At 40.8% G+C, this 17,703-nt stretch overlaps 1 protein-coding gene across 17 annotated transcripts in view; it reads right to left on the reverse strand.

Moving 5' to 3' along the window:
• ZNF532 (zinc finger protein 532) overlaps nt 1–17,703 on the reverse strand; it is a 120,284-nt gene that overhangs the window by 31,323 nt on the left and 71,258 nt on the right. For 11 of the 17 annotated variants that reach the window (XM_003788427.2, XM_003788428.3, XM_012804314.2 and 8 more), the window contains 3 exons: nt 13,857–14,033; nt 5,567–5,729; nt 938–1,219 (listed from right to left, as the gene is read on the reverse strand). The exons of 1 other annotated variant lie outside the window; for it this stretch is intronic. In XM_003788427.2, coding sequence (XP_003788475.1) covers nt 938–1,219; nt 5,567–5,729; nt 13,857–14,033 — 622 coding nt within the window. The remainder of the gene's footprint in view (nt 1–937; nt 1,220–5,566; nt 5,730–13,856; nt 14,034–17,703) is intronic. 5 more of the 17 variants (XM_023512394.1, XM_023512395.1, XM_023512393.1 and 2 more) reach the window with 2 other exon arrangements.

Genomic DNA, 17,703 nt, shown 5'->3' on the forward strand with positions numbered 1-17,703 from the left:
AGCACCTTGACATATTCTTAGCTAAAAAAAAAAAAAAAAAATTCAACTTGAATCTAATCAAAATTCCAGGAATTATGGGATAAAGAGGAGTAAGTTAGACAAAATCAAAAAGCAGCAATTACCTAAATCTGATAGTAAGGGGGATAATCTGTAGGACAAACAACCCAGTTTTTCCAACAAATCAATAGTACACTGAAAAATGAAATAAAACAGAGGGAGGACAACCACCAAATGCACTAGCACTACATGGACTTTTCTGGACCCCAACATAACATACCAACTTGGAGACAACCATGAAATGTAAACACAACCTAATATTGTATCTAATACAGTATTACACGGTATTTAAAAATAATTTTGCTAATTTTATTAGGTCCAATAATGGGGTCTTTTAAAAATTCCTTAACAGTTGGAGATGTGCACTTACTATTTTAAAAAGACAAAGAATATATACATTTTGAGACTTTGATTTTCAATGATCACGAGTTAGCGTTTCTCCTGTCAGGTAAAAAATAAAGTTCCTCTTCCCATTACCAAACTCAAGAATCACACTGAGTCATACAAAAGGTACTAGCACAGTTTTCAACACATCCACTCTTTCTCTCCTCCTTTCTTCCTTATTTGTCAGAAGGCCAAGAAGCAAATTCAAACGCCATTAACTTTGGCTTAATATTGTTTTTAGTCTACCCAGTTATTAACACAAATGTGATGACCACTCCTAGCCTTGGGAGTGTGCAAGTGAAGGCATTTATTAGCAAAATCACAGAATAAGACTGAAAAGATTCGGAAATGGCTCATTTTACAGATAAAGAAAACTGAGGCGCAGAGACAGAGTGGTTTTTGAGGTCATGCTACCGATTACTGAAAGCCATGCAGAGCCCGAGTCCCGGCAGCCTGCCGGTCAGGCCCTTACTCAGGCTCTCGCGGAGCTACTGACCTTCCCGTGCTCCTTCCTCACGTGGGATATGTACACATCTCTCTGCGTGAACAGGCGGTCACACTCCCAACACGTCCACCCAGGACTGGCCACTTTCTTGGATTCCACTGATTTTTTCACAGGAGATGGAGATTTCTTTTCCAATTTCTCTTTCCCATTCATGGATTTGGTGTCCTCTTTGTTCTGATTTGCTGAATTCTGAGTTGCAGGCTTAATGCTCAAAGGCAAGTTTATACCCAAGTTTGGAGGCCCTTCAATACTTTTCAATGTTCCATGCATAGACTACATTATAAAAAGAAAAAAAAATCTATCACAAATCACACCACTAAAAGAAAGCACATGTAGACTATCTTAAGTGACTATAGACATTTCAATAGGATTTTATATTCACCTAAAAACGTTTAATATATAAAACCCCAAGCTAAGTATACATTAAAAAGATACGAAGGAGCGTAAACTTTTATGACTGCTAAAAGTTACATATTTCTAGTTCCCAATAATTTTTAAAAGCTTATATAGTTGTGTCATTTTAAAATTCTTTAAAGAAAGACCTTCAAATTAAAATTCTTTCATTTTAATCCAAATTAATCCTCCTACTGTGCCCTCCTGTCATGTCCCAGAGAGAGACCTCCCTACAATGGACCGTTTCTGAGGAACACTTTAATTTCCCATCAGCCCAGAAACGTTTAAATAGGCTAATATATTGTTAGGTATTCAACTAGAATGAATGAACCTGAACAAACATCTAACCAATACATGAATAGCAAACCTTCCTCCTTCCTTTCATGTTCTTGGAATCCTTGCGACAGTTTGGGTTTTGCTGGGGTACTGGGGTAATTTTCATCTCCCCACATCCTATTCCAACTCATCCCTTCTACTGAGCGCACCCAGGCTTGAGAACTATGCACACCAGATTTTTAAAAAGCATTTTTACAATTGTTTAGCTGTTTATTATCATTGACATAGCCACAGTAGCCACCTTCAACTTACAGTCACAGGACTTGAGATTTGGGAAGGGTAGTAAATTGCAACAATTTGATTGTAAGACCACCTCACTTTGGTTTTTGTTTTATGTTCTAAAAGCAAGCATGGAGTCAAAAGAAAGAGAAAAGAAAAGGGAAGGGCAAAGAGAAAAGGAGAGGGGAGGGGAAAGGAGAAGATAGGGGAGAGAAAAGGGAAGGGAGAGGAGGAGAGGGGAGAGAGAGAGGGAGGGAGGGAGGAAGACAGAAAGGAAGGAAGGAAGGAGGGAGGGAAGGAAATCAGTGCCTCAATATATAATTTATCTTTGAATACAGTCTTCTCTTCTTACTCATATTCAGGCTTTTAGTTAGCATCTAAATTCCTGAACCTATAGAAAAATATAACATGACAAAACTCCTAAGAGGCTTTCCCATGCCCAGAACAGAATCCACACTGCTGAGATCTCAGCTCCAGTTCAACCCCTCCTGTGTGCTCAGTAAGGAGCCACTCCTGCAGCAGTTCTCCGTCCTTCCTCAAGGTCAGGTCTCTAACGAAGCAGTACCAAGAATTAGCCAACCTTCTTCCATCCTGTCTTTCCCCAGAGGGAAAAAAAAGAAGTGGGGGGGCGGAGCTGTTAATGATTTTGCTCATTAGCAGAGGTTACAAGATCTACCCAGATAGACAACATGAAACTGACCCATGAAAGGGGAGTGAGGTGAATGTCTAAACCTGTCCCTTTGCAAAGAAAAAATCCGGAGCAAGACATGATTTCTTGATAGCCAAAAACCAGGCATTTCCTTCTTTTCCAGTAGGCAAGGCAGAAGGCTTTCCTGTTGAATGGCCTTTTTCAAAAGAGAAACTAAGTTTTTATACATTTTTAACCACTTAAAATCCAAATAAAGCAAAATCTATGACCCTCTAAAACCTTCAAGGCAAATGCATTTTCACTAACAAGTTGAAGAGAGACTGCAGTATTAAGTATTCTTCTGTAAGATAACCTTAAAGAACTACAGAATTTACAAAAAAGCAAAAAAGTTCCTTAACAAAAAAAGACATGGAATGTGTGCTAAAAAGAGAATTTCAAATTCACTCATTACATTTAAACATGGTGAATAAAAACAAGACTATTAAACACAAATAATCATTTTTAAGTAAAAAACAACAACAACAACAACAACTGAATTCTTTTAAAATTGGTTTTTTCCAGCAGGGCATAGTGGCTCACGCCTATAATCCCAGCACTTTGGAAGGATCGCTTGAGGCCAAGAGTTTGAGACAGGCCTGGGAAAAATAGTGAAACTCTGTCTCTATTCAAAAAAGAGAAAGAAATTCATTAAAAAACGAAGGAAGAGTTGGTTTTTCCTTAGCTCCTTTAAATTAAATGAATGTGTGTAACTTGAAAGTGTACTTTAAATGTAAATGCTAATGTAGAATCTGGGGGCAGGCTCCTACAAAGTAAACAAATATGTATTTTTGATATATTTTGGCAGAACAAAGAAACAACACAAATGGATTAAACTGGGCAAAGAAGGATCCACTTTCAAATGAACATGTATATAGAGAAACGCTGTTCTTGTACCGCTTCTTGTAATTCCTTCCCCCATAAAAAAACCATGCAGCACAGGGGCTAAGCAATGTGAATAAATAACAAAATTTAAAGGAAGAACCTTGAAAATAGAAACAAAAATAGGGTGCTCCTAAAACTTAAATCAATCTAAATCCCCAAACACATAAATGCAGGCTAGTATTTTAAAACGCATGCAAGATGCTTGAAACCAGAATACAAGTGGTTACTGCCACTGTTTCCATACCACGCAGTCTTGTAAAAGTTTACATGAATTAAAACAATTCTTCTCTCCTTGCAGGCACAGGGTTTTACCCTCCTCTTCCGTTCTATTTCTTAGAACCTTGTATTCCTCCAAATTCGCTTTTGACACCAGGAAGACTCTAACTACAAATTCGCTGACTCCCCCCTTGCAGACATGAAGATGAGTTCCAGAGAGCAAAGACCTTAATAAAAGCCTCTAAAAAAGCAACTATTCATTTTTCTTTTTTTTGGTCCATATATCTAGTATGTTAAAATATTTTTGGTCTAATTCCAATCCCTAGGTTTTTATTACCAGTTTTTAGTTTTTCCTGATGACTCATTACATAAGTATTTATTGTCAAGATAATTTTGTAATTTTAGTTAAAAGACTAAAAGTATCAGACAGGGCACAGTGTAATCCCACGCCTGTAATCCCAGCACTTGGGAGGCCAAGGTGGGTGGATTGCCTAAGCTCACAGGTTGAAGACCAGCCTGAGCCAGAGCGAGACCCCCATCTCTAAAAATAGCCGGGTGTTGTGGCAGGCGCCTGTAGTCCCAGCTACTTGGGAGGCTGAGGCAAGAGAATCACTTAAGCCCAAGAGTTGGAGGTTGCTGTGAGCTGTGATACCACAGTACTCTACCAAGGGCGACACAGTAAAACTCTGTCTCCAAAAAAAAGACTAAAAATATCTCTAGAGTATTTTACTGTACTTCAAGTGAAAATGATGAAACATATCTCCCATGTATTTTATCTACTCTAGTAAGACCACAACCACTACTATCTTTACCTTGCCTAAAACTAATGAACTTGCCTAAAACTTAATGAACTTAACATCTTGCAGATTCTACTCCTTAAGTTCATTTACAATAGGCAATTGCCCTATAGGAACTCAAGTATATTTAAGGCAGAAAATTTTAGGATTACTAATACAATCATTTAACTGACATGAGACTAGAATAATTCAGAGACTTTATTTGCTCTTTAAACTACTTTTTTGAATATAATGTGTATTTTTAAAAGAGCAAAGTGAAGAGATTGTTGCACGGTAATATTGGGTCTCTTGTTTCTCTATTTAAAAAGTAAATCATTTTAATCCTGAAAGCCAATGGATATTATCTCCTAATCACGCAAGGAATAAAACTGTTTAACCTATCACAGTGGACAGTTAAGAAGCTAGAACTAAGCACTGGCCTTAGTAAGCTTAAAAGACTATAAATAGACTTCTGTGCCCCTTTAGGGGGTTAGAGGGTAAACAGTCCAAACTGGACATACATTTATTCACTGCATTAACTGAATACCCACCAGGTGCCATCCTGTATTCTAGATATTTATTCATCAATATACATGAAATCTTTAGGGGAAAAAAATTAACAGACTAAAAGATCCGGGGGTATCAATTATAATGCAAACTTCGCTCTTTAAAAAATTTTGAGGGGAAAGTCTTCATTTTTCTTAATATACCAATGTTTGTATTAATGTAAATTAATGTAACTCATCGCAACCTCTATTTCTAAATCCCATACAACACAGAGTTCTCAGAAAAGTAAACTTCACAGTCATCATTTTCACTTATGTGTAATATGAACTCTAGTATTCTAGCATGCTTTTAAAATCAGGGCATGTATTGGTTCCTTTCCACTAATTTTTTATGGTAAGCAGATCAGAACTCCTGAACAAAAAGCATCCCACAGTCAAGCGAACACACAGTGGTAACGTGTGAGCTGCCCACTGACCACAACCAGCATCCGTCCCTTCCTTCAACAGCGAGGCATGCTTTATAGTCGTCTGCAGCTCAGCCTTGATTTATGACCAGTGAACGTATCTGCAATTCATGTAAAGGAGAGGATAGATGCACACACACCTTGATATGGTCCATCATAAGTTGCTTCTGTGCATATAAAAGAGAACAGTCTGGACACTTGAAAACAGACACCTTCTGGTTTTCAATGTGTTGGTCAAAGTGGCGATACAGCAAGGTTTGCAGGGTGAACACAGTGTCGCACACGGAACACTTATATATTACTCTAAAATAGAAGAAGTGCAGCGAGATAACGTCAGTCAGCCTCATCTCTCAAGTCAAAGGCACTGCTACTTTATAGCTACAGAACTCGGGGCAGAAGCACAATGAGAACACACAAATAAAAAGAACACAAAGTTTAGCTGTGAAACAAACTTGGAAGACAAGTGGCATCGCTCAATTGTAGAACACTCTTAACACTGGAGTAAAGACGCATCTGGCTGTTATGTACTTTAAAGTCTAAATTGATGACCATTTCACTGCTCACAAGTCACTGGTATATGTTTGTACAAAGTCTTCATGTTGCTTTAACACGAACGAAAACATCCCTTTTCTTTGAGAGATTTTTTTTAAGATCAGACAAGGCAATACAGCTTGAGGGTGGAACACAACCTTGAAGAAGAATTTGACTTTGATTAAGGAACTAAGTAGGCCTACACAACTCCCAAGTTTTCTTTTAGAATTAGTAGCAGTCTTATACTGAAATGTCAACATTACTTATTGTTACTGCAAGAAGCCCTGTGCCAGTAAACAATTATACAGTGAAATAAAGAAACAAGAAAATCCATACAACTGTTGTTTTAACACTTGAATGTTTCTTGTGCTTTAAATGGTTTAAAATACTCACTTGTTCACTACAAACTATTTGTGCACCTAATATGCTATCACCAAACCTCTTCAAATTAATTCAGCAGACCTAAGTCTTCTAAACATAATCTCTCCTATCCATCTATAGTCCCCACTGGAGCCTGGGCAGGAGATGCTGATGTCTGCAGGGGGTAAAGACTAAGCCTCCTCTGCTGCCAGCCGTCACCTCTGATGGATCTGCCCGGTCACTTGTTAACAGCTCTGACTGCAGTAGGTCACCCTTTTACAGTAACTGCTCTAGGTCATCCCGGTCCTCGGGGGTGGCCCTATGGGAATCCATATATCCTTTGAAGAACTTTGAGGGTAGGCACAAAGAATTCCAGGGAGCAGCTTAGGAAAAGATCAGAGAAAAATGGCTGAATGTGAAGGTTAAGATGAAAACTGAGGTTTCACCTAATGTATCTATAACAAAGTTAAAGAAAAGAATGTCTCCCGAAAGCCCTTCCCTTTCTTCTCAGAGTCTTGTGACTACTTCTCACATAGCTTCAAATCTCACTGTGTGATTGTCTACCTAAAAGGCATACATTTAGTTTTTGGTTTTTTTTTTTTTTGCTTGGAGGTAGAGTCTCACTCTATCTGCCTGGCTAGAGTGCCATGGCATCATCCTGGCTCACCGCAATCTCAAATTCCTGGGCTCAGGCGATCCACCTGCCTCCACCTTCTGAGTAGCTGGGACTGCAAGACCCTAGTCAGACCGCATCTGACTAGCTTTTCTATGTTTTTGTAGAAATGGGCTCTACAGAGTGCTAGAATAATAGGTGTGACCCACAGTACCCAGCACATTTTGTCTTTTTCTACACAAGATTTACAAATGTAACTGGAGTGGAGCATTTCTGTAAGTTCTCAGACATGTTAGTTACTTTCCCTTAGGGCACAAACACCCCCGATTCCGGGGAGACAATGTTTCTGAAGAGGAGACACGGTTTTGCAGGACTTGACAATGCAGTCCCCTGTTTGTACACTACCTAACAGGCGTGGCAAAGATGTCCACTTCCCCGCTGTTTGAAATAGCTTAATGTTGTGACCAGCGCTAACACTCAGTAATACGAGCGGTTAAATAGAACGACATAAAAGGGGTTTTTAATGATGTCAGAGACATACACCAATGACACAGAAAAATTTTCATGAAACTTAAAACAACAGATAATAAGATACGATCACAATTTTTAAAGGGTATTGGAAAGAAACAGAGGCCATCTGCCGGTCCCCGTCTCTGCAGGATGATGGTACATGTGTTCTTTTTATTGTTTTGCTTCTCTGAATTTCCTGGGTTTTCTGTAATTAGTATATAACAACTTAAAAGAAGAATAGCTTCAAGAAAAGAACCAGTATTTACTAACTAGGCTAAGAATTTCCTCAGGACCCAATTCTCCTATTTTGAGAAATAATCATTTCATGAAAAATGGCATGACTCATTTTCTTCATGTTCCATTCCTTTGGGCGAAGGATTCTGTTTGCTTTGATACACTGCCTTACACTTAGTAACAGAGAAAGTATAAAACAAGAGATAATCCATTCACGCACGCATCTTTCTGAGGAAGCTGCAGCACAGGCTGTGAGTGTAATATTGGGGTATCTCCCCCACAAACTACTAACGAATATAAAGGGGAAGACACTGACTTCACTGCAAAAAAGCCTAAGAGACACCAATTTGACTTGGTGGCAAAGGGTGCCATCACCACTGAGAAGGCAGGTGGGCGCTGTCTGAGCTCCCAATGTGAGCTACCAAGGAGAGCACGGCATCAACCCTGAAGCATCCCACTGGGGTGCCCCTGTCCAGCCCTGAGAAAGCAGCAGCAGGCTGACATGCGCTATCCTCAGAGTGGGAAGCCTGTATTCTTTTCTGGATGGCTGAAGACATGAAAGGGCAGGGGCAGCTGAGGAACAAACTGTTCTAGACAGGAGGACAATGATGAGGTGAACAATTAAATCCAAAATGTACGAGGACTATCTGGAGAGTATCCAGCCACTGTTAATCTGTGGGTCACTTGGAAAGCTTTGAGATAAGACTGTGTTACGGTCCATTATTTCACTTCCAAGAACAGAGTTGATAGTGTCCTTTCAGATTCACATGTGTGGGTTTCAACTTGTTGGACTTATCGGTGTTGCTGGGAGGGCTTTGTTTATTTCCATTTGCATGTCTTAAAACTTTCTTAATGACCCACATATAATGAGAATGGTTTGTGCGACATCGATGTAACCCGGCAGCCGAGGAGAGTGGACTGGGATGCGTATGTGTGAGCAATGATGCCTTCCTTTGCTGCAGTTCTCAGTGGGGCACAAGACACCACTGAGCGTGCAGGTATGCTCATCACCTGATGTGTGGCCATCACATCCCAAATGACGGGGGGATGAATGAATGAATTTGCACTGCAATGCCTGTGTTGTCCCTGAAGGCTTTCAGAGTTACAGGGCCAAGCAACAAACCGACTTCAATTTGTTCTTTTCTTTTGTAAGACAGTCTCACTCTGTTGCTCTGGCTAGAGTGCTGTGGCATCATAGCTCACAACAACCTCAAACTGCTGGGCTTGCCTCAGTCTCCTGAGTAGCTGGGGCTATAGGTCCCTCCATGATGCTCGGCTAGTTCTATTTTTAGTGGAGATGGGGGTCTCACTCTTGCTCAGGCTGGTCTTAAACTCCTGAGCTCAACCAATCCACCTGCCCTGGCCTCTAAGATTGCTACGATTACAGGCATGAGCCACCTCACCCAGCCTATCTGCTTCAAATTTTGTGTTAAGCTTGAACACTCCTCTTCAGATAACTCTGAAGCCTTCAGGGACAACGCAGTGCAAATGAAAGTGTGGCACAAACACTTCAAAGACAGTCGAGAATCTGTTGAAAGTGATCCACATTTTGGAAGGCCTGCAACAAGCAGAACGCCTGAGAATGTTGGTGTCTAAGGGCTGCAATCCCCCAAGACCAGCCGCTAACAGTAAGAGATCTAGATGCTGACCTGGGGACTCCCAAAACTACTGGGCCCAAGATTCTGACTCAGGATCTTGGGATGAAACATATTGTGTTAAAAATGCGTTCCGTGGCTTCTACTACAGGAACAGACAGAACATTGTGGGACATTTGCTAACAAACCGCTACTGATGAACCAGATTTCCCCAAGAAGGTCAAAAATGGAGATGAATCATGGGTCTACGGCCGGACCCAGAAACGAAGGCCCAGTTGTCACAATGCAAGTCTCCTGGGTCTCCACACTCAAAGAAGGCTTGGCAAAGTCACAACAAGATCAAGACCATGGAGGTCAAGCGTGGTGGCTCACACCTATAATCCCAGCACTTTGGGAGGCCAAAGTGAGCAATCACCTGAGCTCATGAGTTCAAGACCAGCCTGAGTTAGAGCGAGACCTCATCTCTAAAAACAGCCAGGTGTTGCGGCAGACGCCTGTAGTCCCAGTTACGTGGGAGGCTGAGGCAAGAAAATAGCTTGAGCCCAAGAGTTAGAACTATGATGCCACAGCACTGGCAAGGGGGCAATAAAGTAAGACTGTCTTAAAGATCAAGACCATGTTTAGAGTGTTTTTTGACTGGGAAGGTGTTGTCTGTCACGAGTACATTCCTCTCCAGGCCAAATCTTTAACAAGAAGCACTACCTCCACATCCTTCCTCACTCAGAGACGCCACGTGACCAAAAACAGCCACAGCTATGGGCAACTGGGGATTGGCAGTTTCATCACGACAAGAAACCCACCCACACATCACATCTCCTGCAGGGAGGTTTTGGCAAAACATGAAATCATCCAACCCTATACCACAGACTTGGTGCCCTGTGATTTCTGGCTTATCCCAAAACTAAAACTAAAATCACCTTCGAAAGGGACAAAATTTCTGACCATCAATGAGAAAGGATTTTGCAGAATGTTCTGAACAGAAGAAGAGACTGGGAGAAGGTCCCAAGGCGCCTAGTTTGAAGGGGCTGAGGTCTAACTGTCCTATATATTGATGCAATGTTTCTTGTATCTTCTAGCTTCTTCAATAAAGGTCTCTATTTTTCATATTACATGGGCTGATACTTCTTAGACAGAAAGGATCTTGAACCAGAAAGGAAAAAGCCATCATCTCAACAGCAGCAGAAATATGAATAAAATCTATGAACTGGACGGTACGGCTGAGGAATCTGAAGGGGACACAAGAGTTCTCTGTACGTTCTTCTGACATTTTGTAAAACAGAAACTATTAAAAACTGGTGACAATCTTTTTGTTTTTTACAAAAAGCCCAACTAAAGGCACCATGAACCTCACAGATGTGTGTGGTTTTCAGGGATAGAACATGAGGGCGGAGCAGACGCTCCAAAGACAAAGGGAAAACTCCAGGGAGACAGACGGTGGAGGCAGGGCGGGCCCACTCTGCACAAGGGCACAGAGAGAACCCCGATGTGGCTGGATTCCCAGGGGTGGGAGAGAAGCCGGGGACGGTGCAGTGGAGTCAAACCGAAACATCTGGACTGAATGCTGAATGCAAGATTGGGTGAGTATTGAGATAACTACATTATAACCAAGGGCGGAGGCGAAGGAGAAGAGGAGGCAAGAGAGGGTGCAGAGGGAAGAAGCAGGAATAGGAAGCCCAAACAATATACGGATGACTCACACAGGTCAAACTTACAGCAACCAAAACTCACCAGCACAGTGTGCCACACCTGAAACGGGTGTGCAAGTAAATAAAGGATTCTAAGCTCCAAGGTCGCTGCCATAATCCTCCTGCATTATCACCAACTAGCCCCAACTAGACACAAGGCATTACCCTCCGTATCAGGAAACTAGTCCCCACAGCCCAGTAAGGTGGATTACACTATGACCATCTCACAAATGGGACACAAGACTTGGGGATATCTGATAATCTGCTTGTGTGTTCACGGTTCAAATTCAGCTTTCTCTGCCTCCATGGTCCTCCACTGTGGTGCTATTCTGATTCTGCATGTTTTACTTCTTAGGAACTTGTACCAAAAATGTCTTTTACACAATGTTTAATTTTAGAGCTCTAATTTCTCCACTTAAACACATTTAGAAACTGCAAATGCAAAGAAGGCAAAGCAAAAGAAATTGCTGTTAAAATAAAAACAGACACAAACCTTATCAACATAAAAAACAGTAACGGACATTCAAAATGATCTTGAATTATCCATAAAGTATCAAAGGGTGTTCACAATTTCCTTTTAAACAGCAAGGAAATATGCTGCCCACGCACTGAAAAACGAGAAACAAAGCATGTCCAACAATTACCGGGCACACAGTAAACACCACCGGAGTGTTCATTAAATAAAAATCGTGTGTTGTGCTTTTGGAACTAGGGTGCTGGAACTGTAGGACTTTATATGTGTATTTTGAAACATCCATATGTTCTCTAATGAAAATGGGCAGGAGATTATTTTAATGTTGGTCGTTAAAAATTAATGCAAATATTTGCATAATTTGGGATCATGTGCATAACCACCTGTTACCCAAATACTTCTGGGAGATTTTAGAGCCTGAAGGTCCTTTGCAGTGGGAACTACTTACTAATTTTGGACTAATGTAAATAGGATCGAGATGGATTTAATGGAAAAATGAAATTTGGCGGCCAAATGTAGGCCAAAGAGGCACAAGATGACAGCTTTTACAGTAGCCTGTACTGGAAAAGGTATTGCCTACAGTTCAGGACTGATGGGCCCAGCAGATCCAACACAACAGTTACTGTTGCAATAGCTAGGGCCATGCAGCCAGCCACCCACCCTCCTGCTGAATGAATCAACACTGTTACCTTAAATCACCTTTTGTTTGCCATTTCATCTGTAAATCTGTTTTAGTTTTATAGTTCAAAATACAGTATCTATTTTTAGGCTTATACTTATTGAAGAACCAAAAAATTTTTTTAAAAATCTAAAGAAAATATTAGAATGATGTTTTCTACACATTACTCAAATGTGAGGAATACTGTTTAATAATTTGCTGCCTTATATTCCCAGGTAACAACTACTATTCCAGAATTCACACAATTAAGTTTCTTTTATTCCAATAAAGAACTATATAAAAACTACATTCACTGGAGAGGGGAGGCTGCATCAGTGCCCAGAAGTCTGAACTGTCAAGAAAATGAAGACACTAAAATCCACTAACCCCCATTTTCCAAGTCAAGACACCCAGCTGCGTACAGAGCCCTTGAATTTGGGCTGTGTTTCATGTTGAAGATTAATCTACAAAGATCAGAGTAAAATAAAATTTGACTGTTGGGTAGTACATAATCATTTCCAGTCCCTTTTTTTCTTTTTTTAGGCAGGGAGAGTGTCCGTCTCCTGGGGTAGAAAGTGCCATAGCGTCATAGTTCACAGCAACCTCAAACTCTTGGCTCAAGAGATCCTCTTGCCTCAGTTCTTCTATTTTTAGAGACAGGGTCTCCCTCTTGCTCAGGCTGGTCTCCAACTCCTGAGCTCAAGAAATCAGCTCGCCATGGCCTCCCAGAGACCTAGGATTACAGGCGTGAGCCACCGTGCCTGCGTCATTCTAGTCTTCCATCACATTTCTCCAAAACTAAATGTTACAGTGAGGTGTGTGTGTGTGTGTGTGTGTGTGTGTAAAATATGGCACATCTGTAGATCGTCCCAATAATTTCTTGATTATAGAGCTACCAGCAGAAACAAGCCAAGACATTTGGTCACCAAGTTTGGCTTTGCGTAATTATCAAACTCTCCGCTGCCATCAGTGATCCAGGAAGAGAATGAGCACAAGCTGGACCATCCTCTCCGGTGCACGCACACAATGAGAGCTGAACATGTGCAGGGACAAACTGTGCTCACAGAGCCCCCATGCTCCCGACACAGGGACAGTGTGCCACAAATCCGCCATGCCATCTCACCTCACCTCCACTAAACATTACCCTCCCTTTACAGGGGAGAGAGCACAGGCGAGAAAGTGTAATGGGATGAGCCAGTTGGTGGTCAGTGGTGGAATCTGACCCTCCTGGTAACCTAAGCTGCCCCTAAGTGTGCACTGACAAACACTTTTCATTATTAAGACTCCACAAAGCAAAAATGGATCAAAATTAGAGCACGTTATGGTAAAAATAAAATTCACTTTGACTAATCAAGGACTTATACTGGCTATGAAGTTCAGTAACCAGTGCCTAAAGTCTTACAAATATTACTTTTTAAGTAGAAATGGATCCTATGAAAAAACTGAATGATGATACAGTTTGTCTGAGTTTAACACTTTTTCCTAGAACTTATCTGTCAAAATCATCTTATGAACAAAATAGATAAAATATCTGCTTGCTAAACAAAAACTGATGACAAGAGAAGAAATAACAGGTAATACCTTTGAACAAAGACTTCACCTAGAAAGAATAGAAAGGTTTGGGTGAGCTAAGTGCTGTGAGCTGTACTTCACAGAGATCAAAATTGGCAAGTTGTGTAATTTCTTAAATCTTATTAAATTTTATTCAATAGAACTACTACCTCCTCTAAATTACTAATAAAGTAGTGGAGTAAAATGTCGGGATGACTTACTTTGGTTCTCCTATCTTGATGCCAGGATGCTGTGTGTAGGCATGGGAATGTGTACTTGGGGCAGACTTAAACGCCATTGGACAAATAGAACACTTGTAGAAGACTTCACAGTGGGAACCTTGAATGTGAGACTTCAGCGCAGCCACATCAGAGTATACAACATTGCAATGCACACATCTGTCAGAAGAATAAACACGCAGTCATTAGCACAAGACCACTACACATGTGCAACCGTGCAAACACCGGATAAAATGGAAAATATTTTCATAGCCCTTCTGGGGTTCTAGTGGCCCTTTAGAAGTGTATTTTGGACTTTTTTTTTTCTATTTATAACAAACCAACTTATTTTTATATGTTTAAGAGGAAAGATCATGAAGAAGAAAAATAAAACTCAAATGGTCTATTTTTTGAGCCTCTTGAAAGTTTCTAGGAATGGATGACCAGATTCCAAACTACAAAGAAATGGATGGATCGTGCAGGTCCTACCAAGAACAGGGGACATGGCAAGACCCCATGACTTCTGGCTCTGGAGAAGACTTCCACATGCTGAATTCTGACACCAGTGCCCTGAGGTTCCCCATCCTCAACACCCAAATGGCATTTCCAATACAAGAAATCTGTGGTGTCTAAACCTATACGCCATCAACAGAAGCACAGAGAGGAACCAATGAATACTGGGTCCAAAGCCATGGCCCACTGTTTCCTGGTGCTCAGTGATGTGGTCAATGTAGCTGGAGGTAATCACAGTCCATAGGGTAAAGAAGGTCAACCACCTAGGTGTTTCTTCTTCTGAAATATCAATTTAAGTAACACTTGTATTAAAGAAATTACAATTATAAACTTCTGAAAAATCAGCATCTCTAAAAACCAAACTGCCTCTCTAGCTAACCTTACTTTTGAACTTCTAATAATTTAACAACTACCTTATCCCTTGCACAAATCTAATCCTACAAACCAGACGAGATCGGGTGGATTCAGGGCAGTACGGCCATAGACAGATCTAATCCTACATGAACAACTTTAAGACTAAGACACCTTTCTACCGTTTTCATCTTTTCACACAAGGACTCTCACCAACATTTATAACACCTCCACTGGACCACCCAACCTACTTAACTGTTATTTCAGGCAACAGAGACACCCAAGCATACTGCAATTGCTCTGGGTTACACTGTGTTGTCTGGAACAGGTCAATGCCCTCTCTGTCAGATACTTGTAAAATGAGAAGAATTGAACAGATCATTTATAGTCCTTCCCAACCCTAGAAGCCCATGACTCCAACGAAAGGGGAAGACTACAGAGAACAAAAGTAGATGGTTTACTAATGAAACCGCAATGAAGTTCCCACCAGGCCATAAACAGAAGATTTTCTCATGAAAGGCAGAAAGGTGGCATTTAAAGGGCAAAAGACCAACGAAGCTCAGAAAGAAAGAGAAAAGCTTTATTTCTTTAAGAAATAAAGAGAACGTAACTAATCCCTTGTAGGCACGTAGAGTAAGAAGAAGGTTTAATCTACAGCGAGTAAACGGGAAGTTTTAGTATAAACTAAAAATGGAACTTTTTTTTGGTGGCAGGCGGAAATGGCTATGACTCAGTCCAAAGCACAAGGGAAAAAAACCTCCCTAACATGAGGAAGGAAAGCAATGCACTTAATAAGAACTTATGAAAAGAACAGGTCATTAAACACCTACCTACAGGTAAAAGAAAGGTTTGGGGGTCCCGAGAGGCCAAGGCAGAGTGGACGTAAGGCAGGCAAAGAGAAGAATTCGAACGGCTCTTACAGATCTTAAACATGCTGTGAAAAGCCAGTCTATTAAGAAATATTTAATATACCTGAGGTCCTTTGCATGCTGGGTACCAATCGAGTTTCTTTATTTTCTGAATTTTTTTAAGTGTTTACAATATACAATCCTGTAATAATTCCTTTGTCCAGATGGGTATCCCATGTATTGGGTAGTCAGAAAATTCAGAAAAATAATTACCAACTTAACCAGGAACGAGGGGTGCCCTGTCAGTATCTGGGAAGACAAAGAACGAGGCCCCGTGCATGGAGGAAAAACAAAGTGAGACATCGGAGCCGTGCTGCCCCGTTGGAGTAACCTCTAACAGCAAAACAAACTGAAATGATCCACCACAGAGCCAAAGGGAAAGAAAAACATGGCGAGGCCACAGGGCTACTAACCCCTAACCATGAGGACGGACCATTATTTGAAACAGTAGGGGGAAAAAATTAAGGTTAACAATTTTATTTCTCATCTAAAAAACCATAAAGCAGGAACTGAACTTCGTAACAGGTTTTTTTGTTTGTTTACAGCTCATATGGTCTCAAGTCCAAGCAGGAAAAATTTATACTTAAAAGCTTCTAGTAAAAATTTGAAATCTCCAAGTCACAGCACCAAATTTAAACAACTCTGTGAATGGAGCAAAAGAACAGAAAAGAAGGACAGTGTTTTCCAAGTGAGTGGATTACTCTCGGCCCCCATGTGGAGCTTCTGTTTTAACTAAGGAAAAGATACCAGGAATGGCTAAAATTGCAGAAGCCTCACTTCCTCTATTCATTCCAACCTAACTTTACTTTCATTCTATCAGAAAAATAAACTAAACATTGGAGAAATGTCTGGCGTCATTTCTCACAAAAACAGCACTTGGAAAATGCTACAGAGCTGCTTTCTATTATTATAAATTCGCTAATAATAGCTCAAAACATGATGAGAGCTGAGTATTACTCTGCATCGACTTAGTGTGGGTCTAGGGCTCCTCTGATTACCTATCCTGTCTTAGCTGTAATCCCAAGGAAAGCTGGGGCAGGCAAAGCACCAGTGTTATGGACAGAGAAATGACAGAGAGAATACACAAACTACCACGTAATCAGTCCCTGGCAGAACTCAGACAAGAAACTCCGGTTTCTTGATTTCCAGGCCAAAAGTTTTCTACCAGGCTAGATCCCAGTCCATAAAACGTTTGTGTGTTATAGGCATGAGATAAGAATTTTGAAGTCTCATGGCTTAGTGGCAGAGACACCAGGGAATCAAAGATACCAAAATCTAAATTGAAATAAAACCATCAAATCATGCCAACTGGACTTCATTTTTAGAAAACATCTTTATGGTATTACAACTAAGAACAACAACAACAAAAATCACTACGTATTAGTAGTCTAACATTAAAGTTACCAGGTAACCGAACACTTTATGTTAAGATAATCATACAATATAGTAATACCTCTATTAACAAAGACTCTGTACGTTGGTGATGTGTTTTCTCAGGGGCATTTTTATCGGGTCCAAATATAAACAGCACAGGAATGCATTTCACAAAGTCACAAAATGGAGAATAAAGCTCAAGCATATCACTGCTCAACACAAGCTAGATTATCATTACATTTGCCAGATGTAAAATCCACATCTGGGAATCTTAGGGACAATGAAAGGGGCCAGTTATGTGGAGAAGCTGAGATACGCAGAGGAGACCTGGACTCAGGTAAAGGAGGAAGAAGAGAAAGAAGGAGAGGAAAGGGAGTAGAAAGGGAAGAGGGGAAGGGGGGGAGGAACAGGGAAAGGAAAGGTTATTTGGGCATAAAGGGCCAGGTGCCATGGTAGCTCACACCTATAATCCTAGCACTCTGGGAAGCCAAGGCAGGCGGATTGCTTGAGCACAGGAGTTTGCTTGAGACCAGCATGAGCAAAAGGAGACCACATCTCTACTAGTAAAAAAAAAAAAAACTAGCCAGGCATTGTAACAGGCACCTATAGTCTCAGCTACTTAGAAGTCTGAGGCAAGAGGATCACCTGAGCCCAGGAATTTGAAGTTGCTGTGAGTTATGATGATGCCATGGCACTCTACCCAG

The sequence above is a fragment of the Otolemur garnettii genome, unplaced genomic scaffold, assembly GCF_000181295.1.
Source record: "Otolemur garnettii isolate 467f Iridium unplaced genomic scaffold, OtoGar3 scaffold00027, whole genome shotgun sequence".
NCBI classification, from domain to species: domain Eukaryota; kingdom Metazoa; phylum Chordata; class Mammalia; order Primates; family Galagidae; genus Otolemur; species Otolemur garnettii.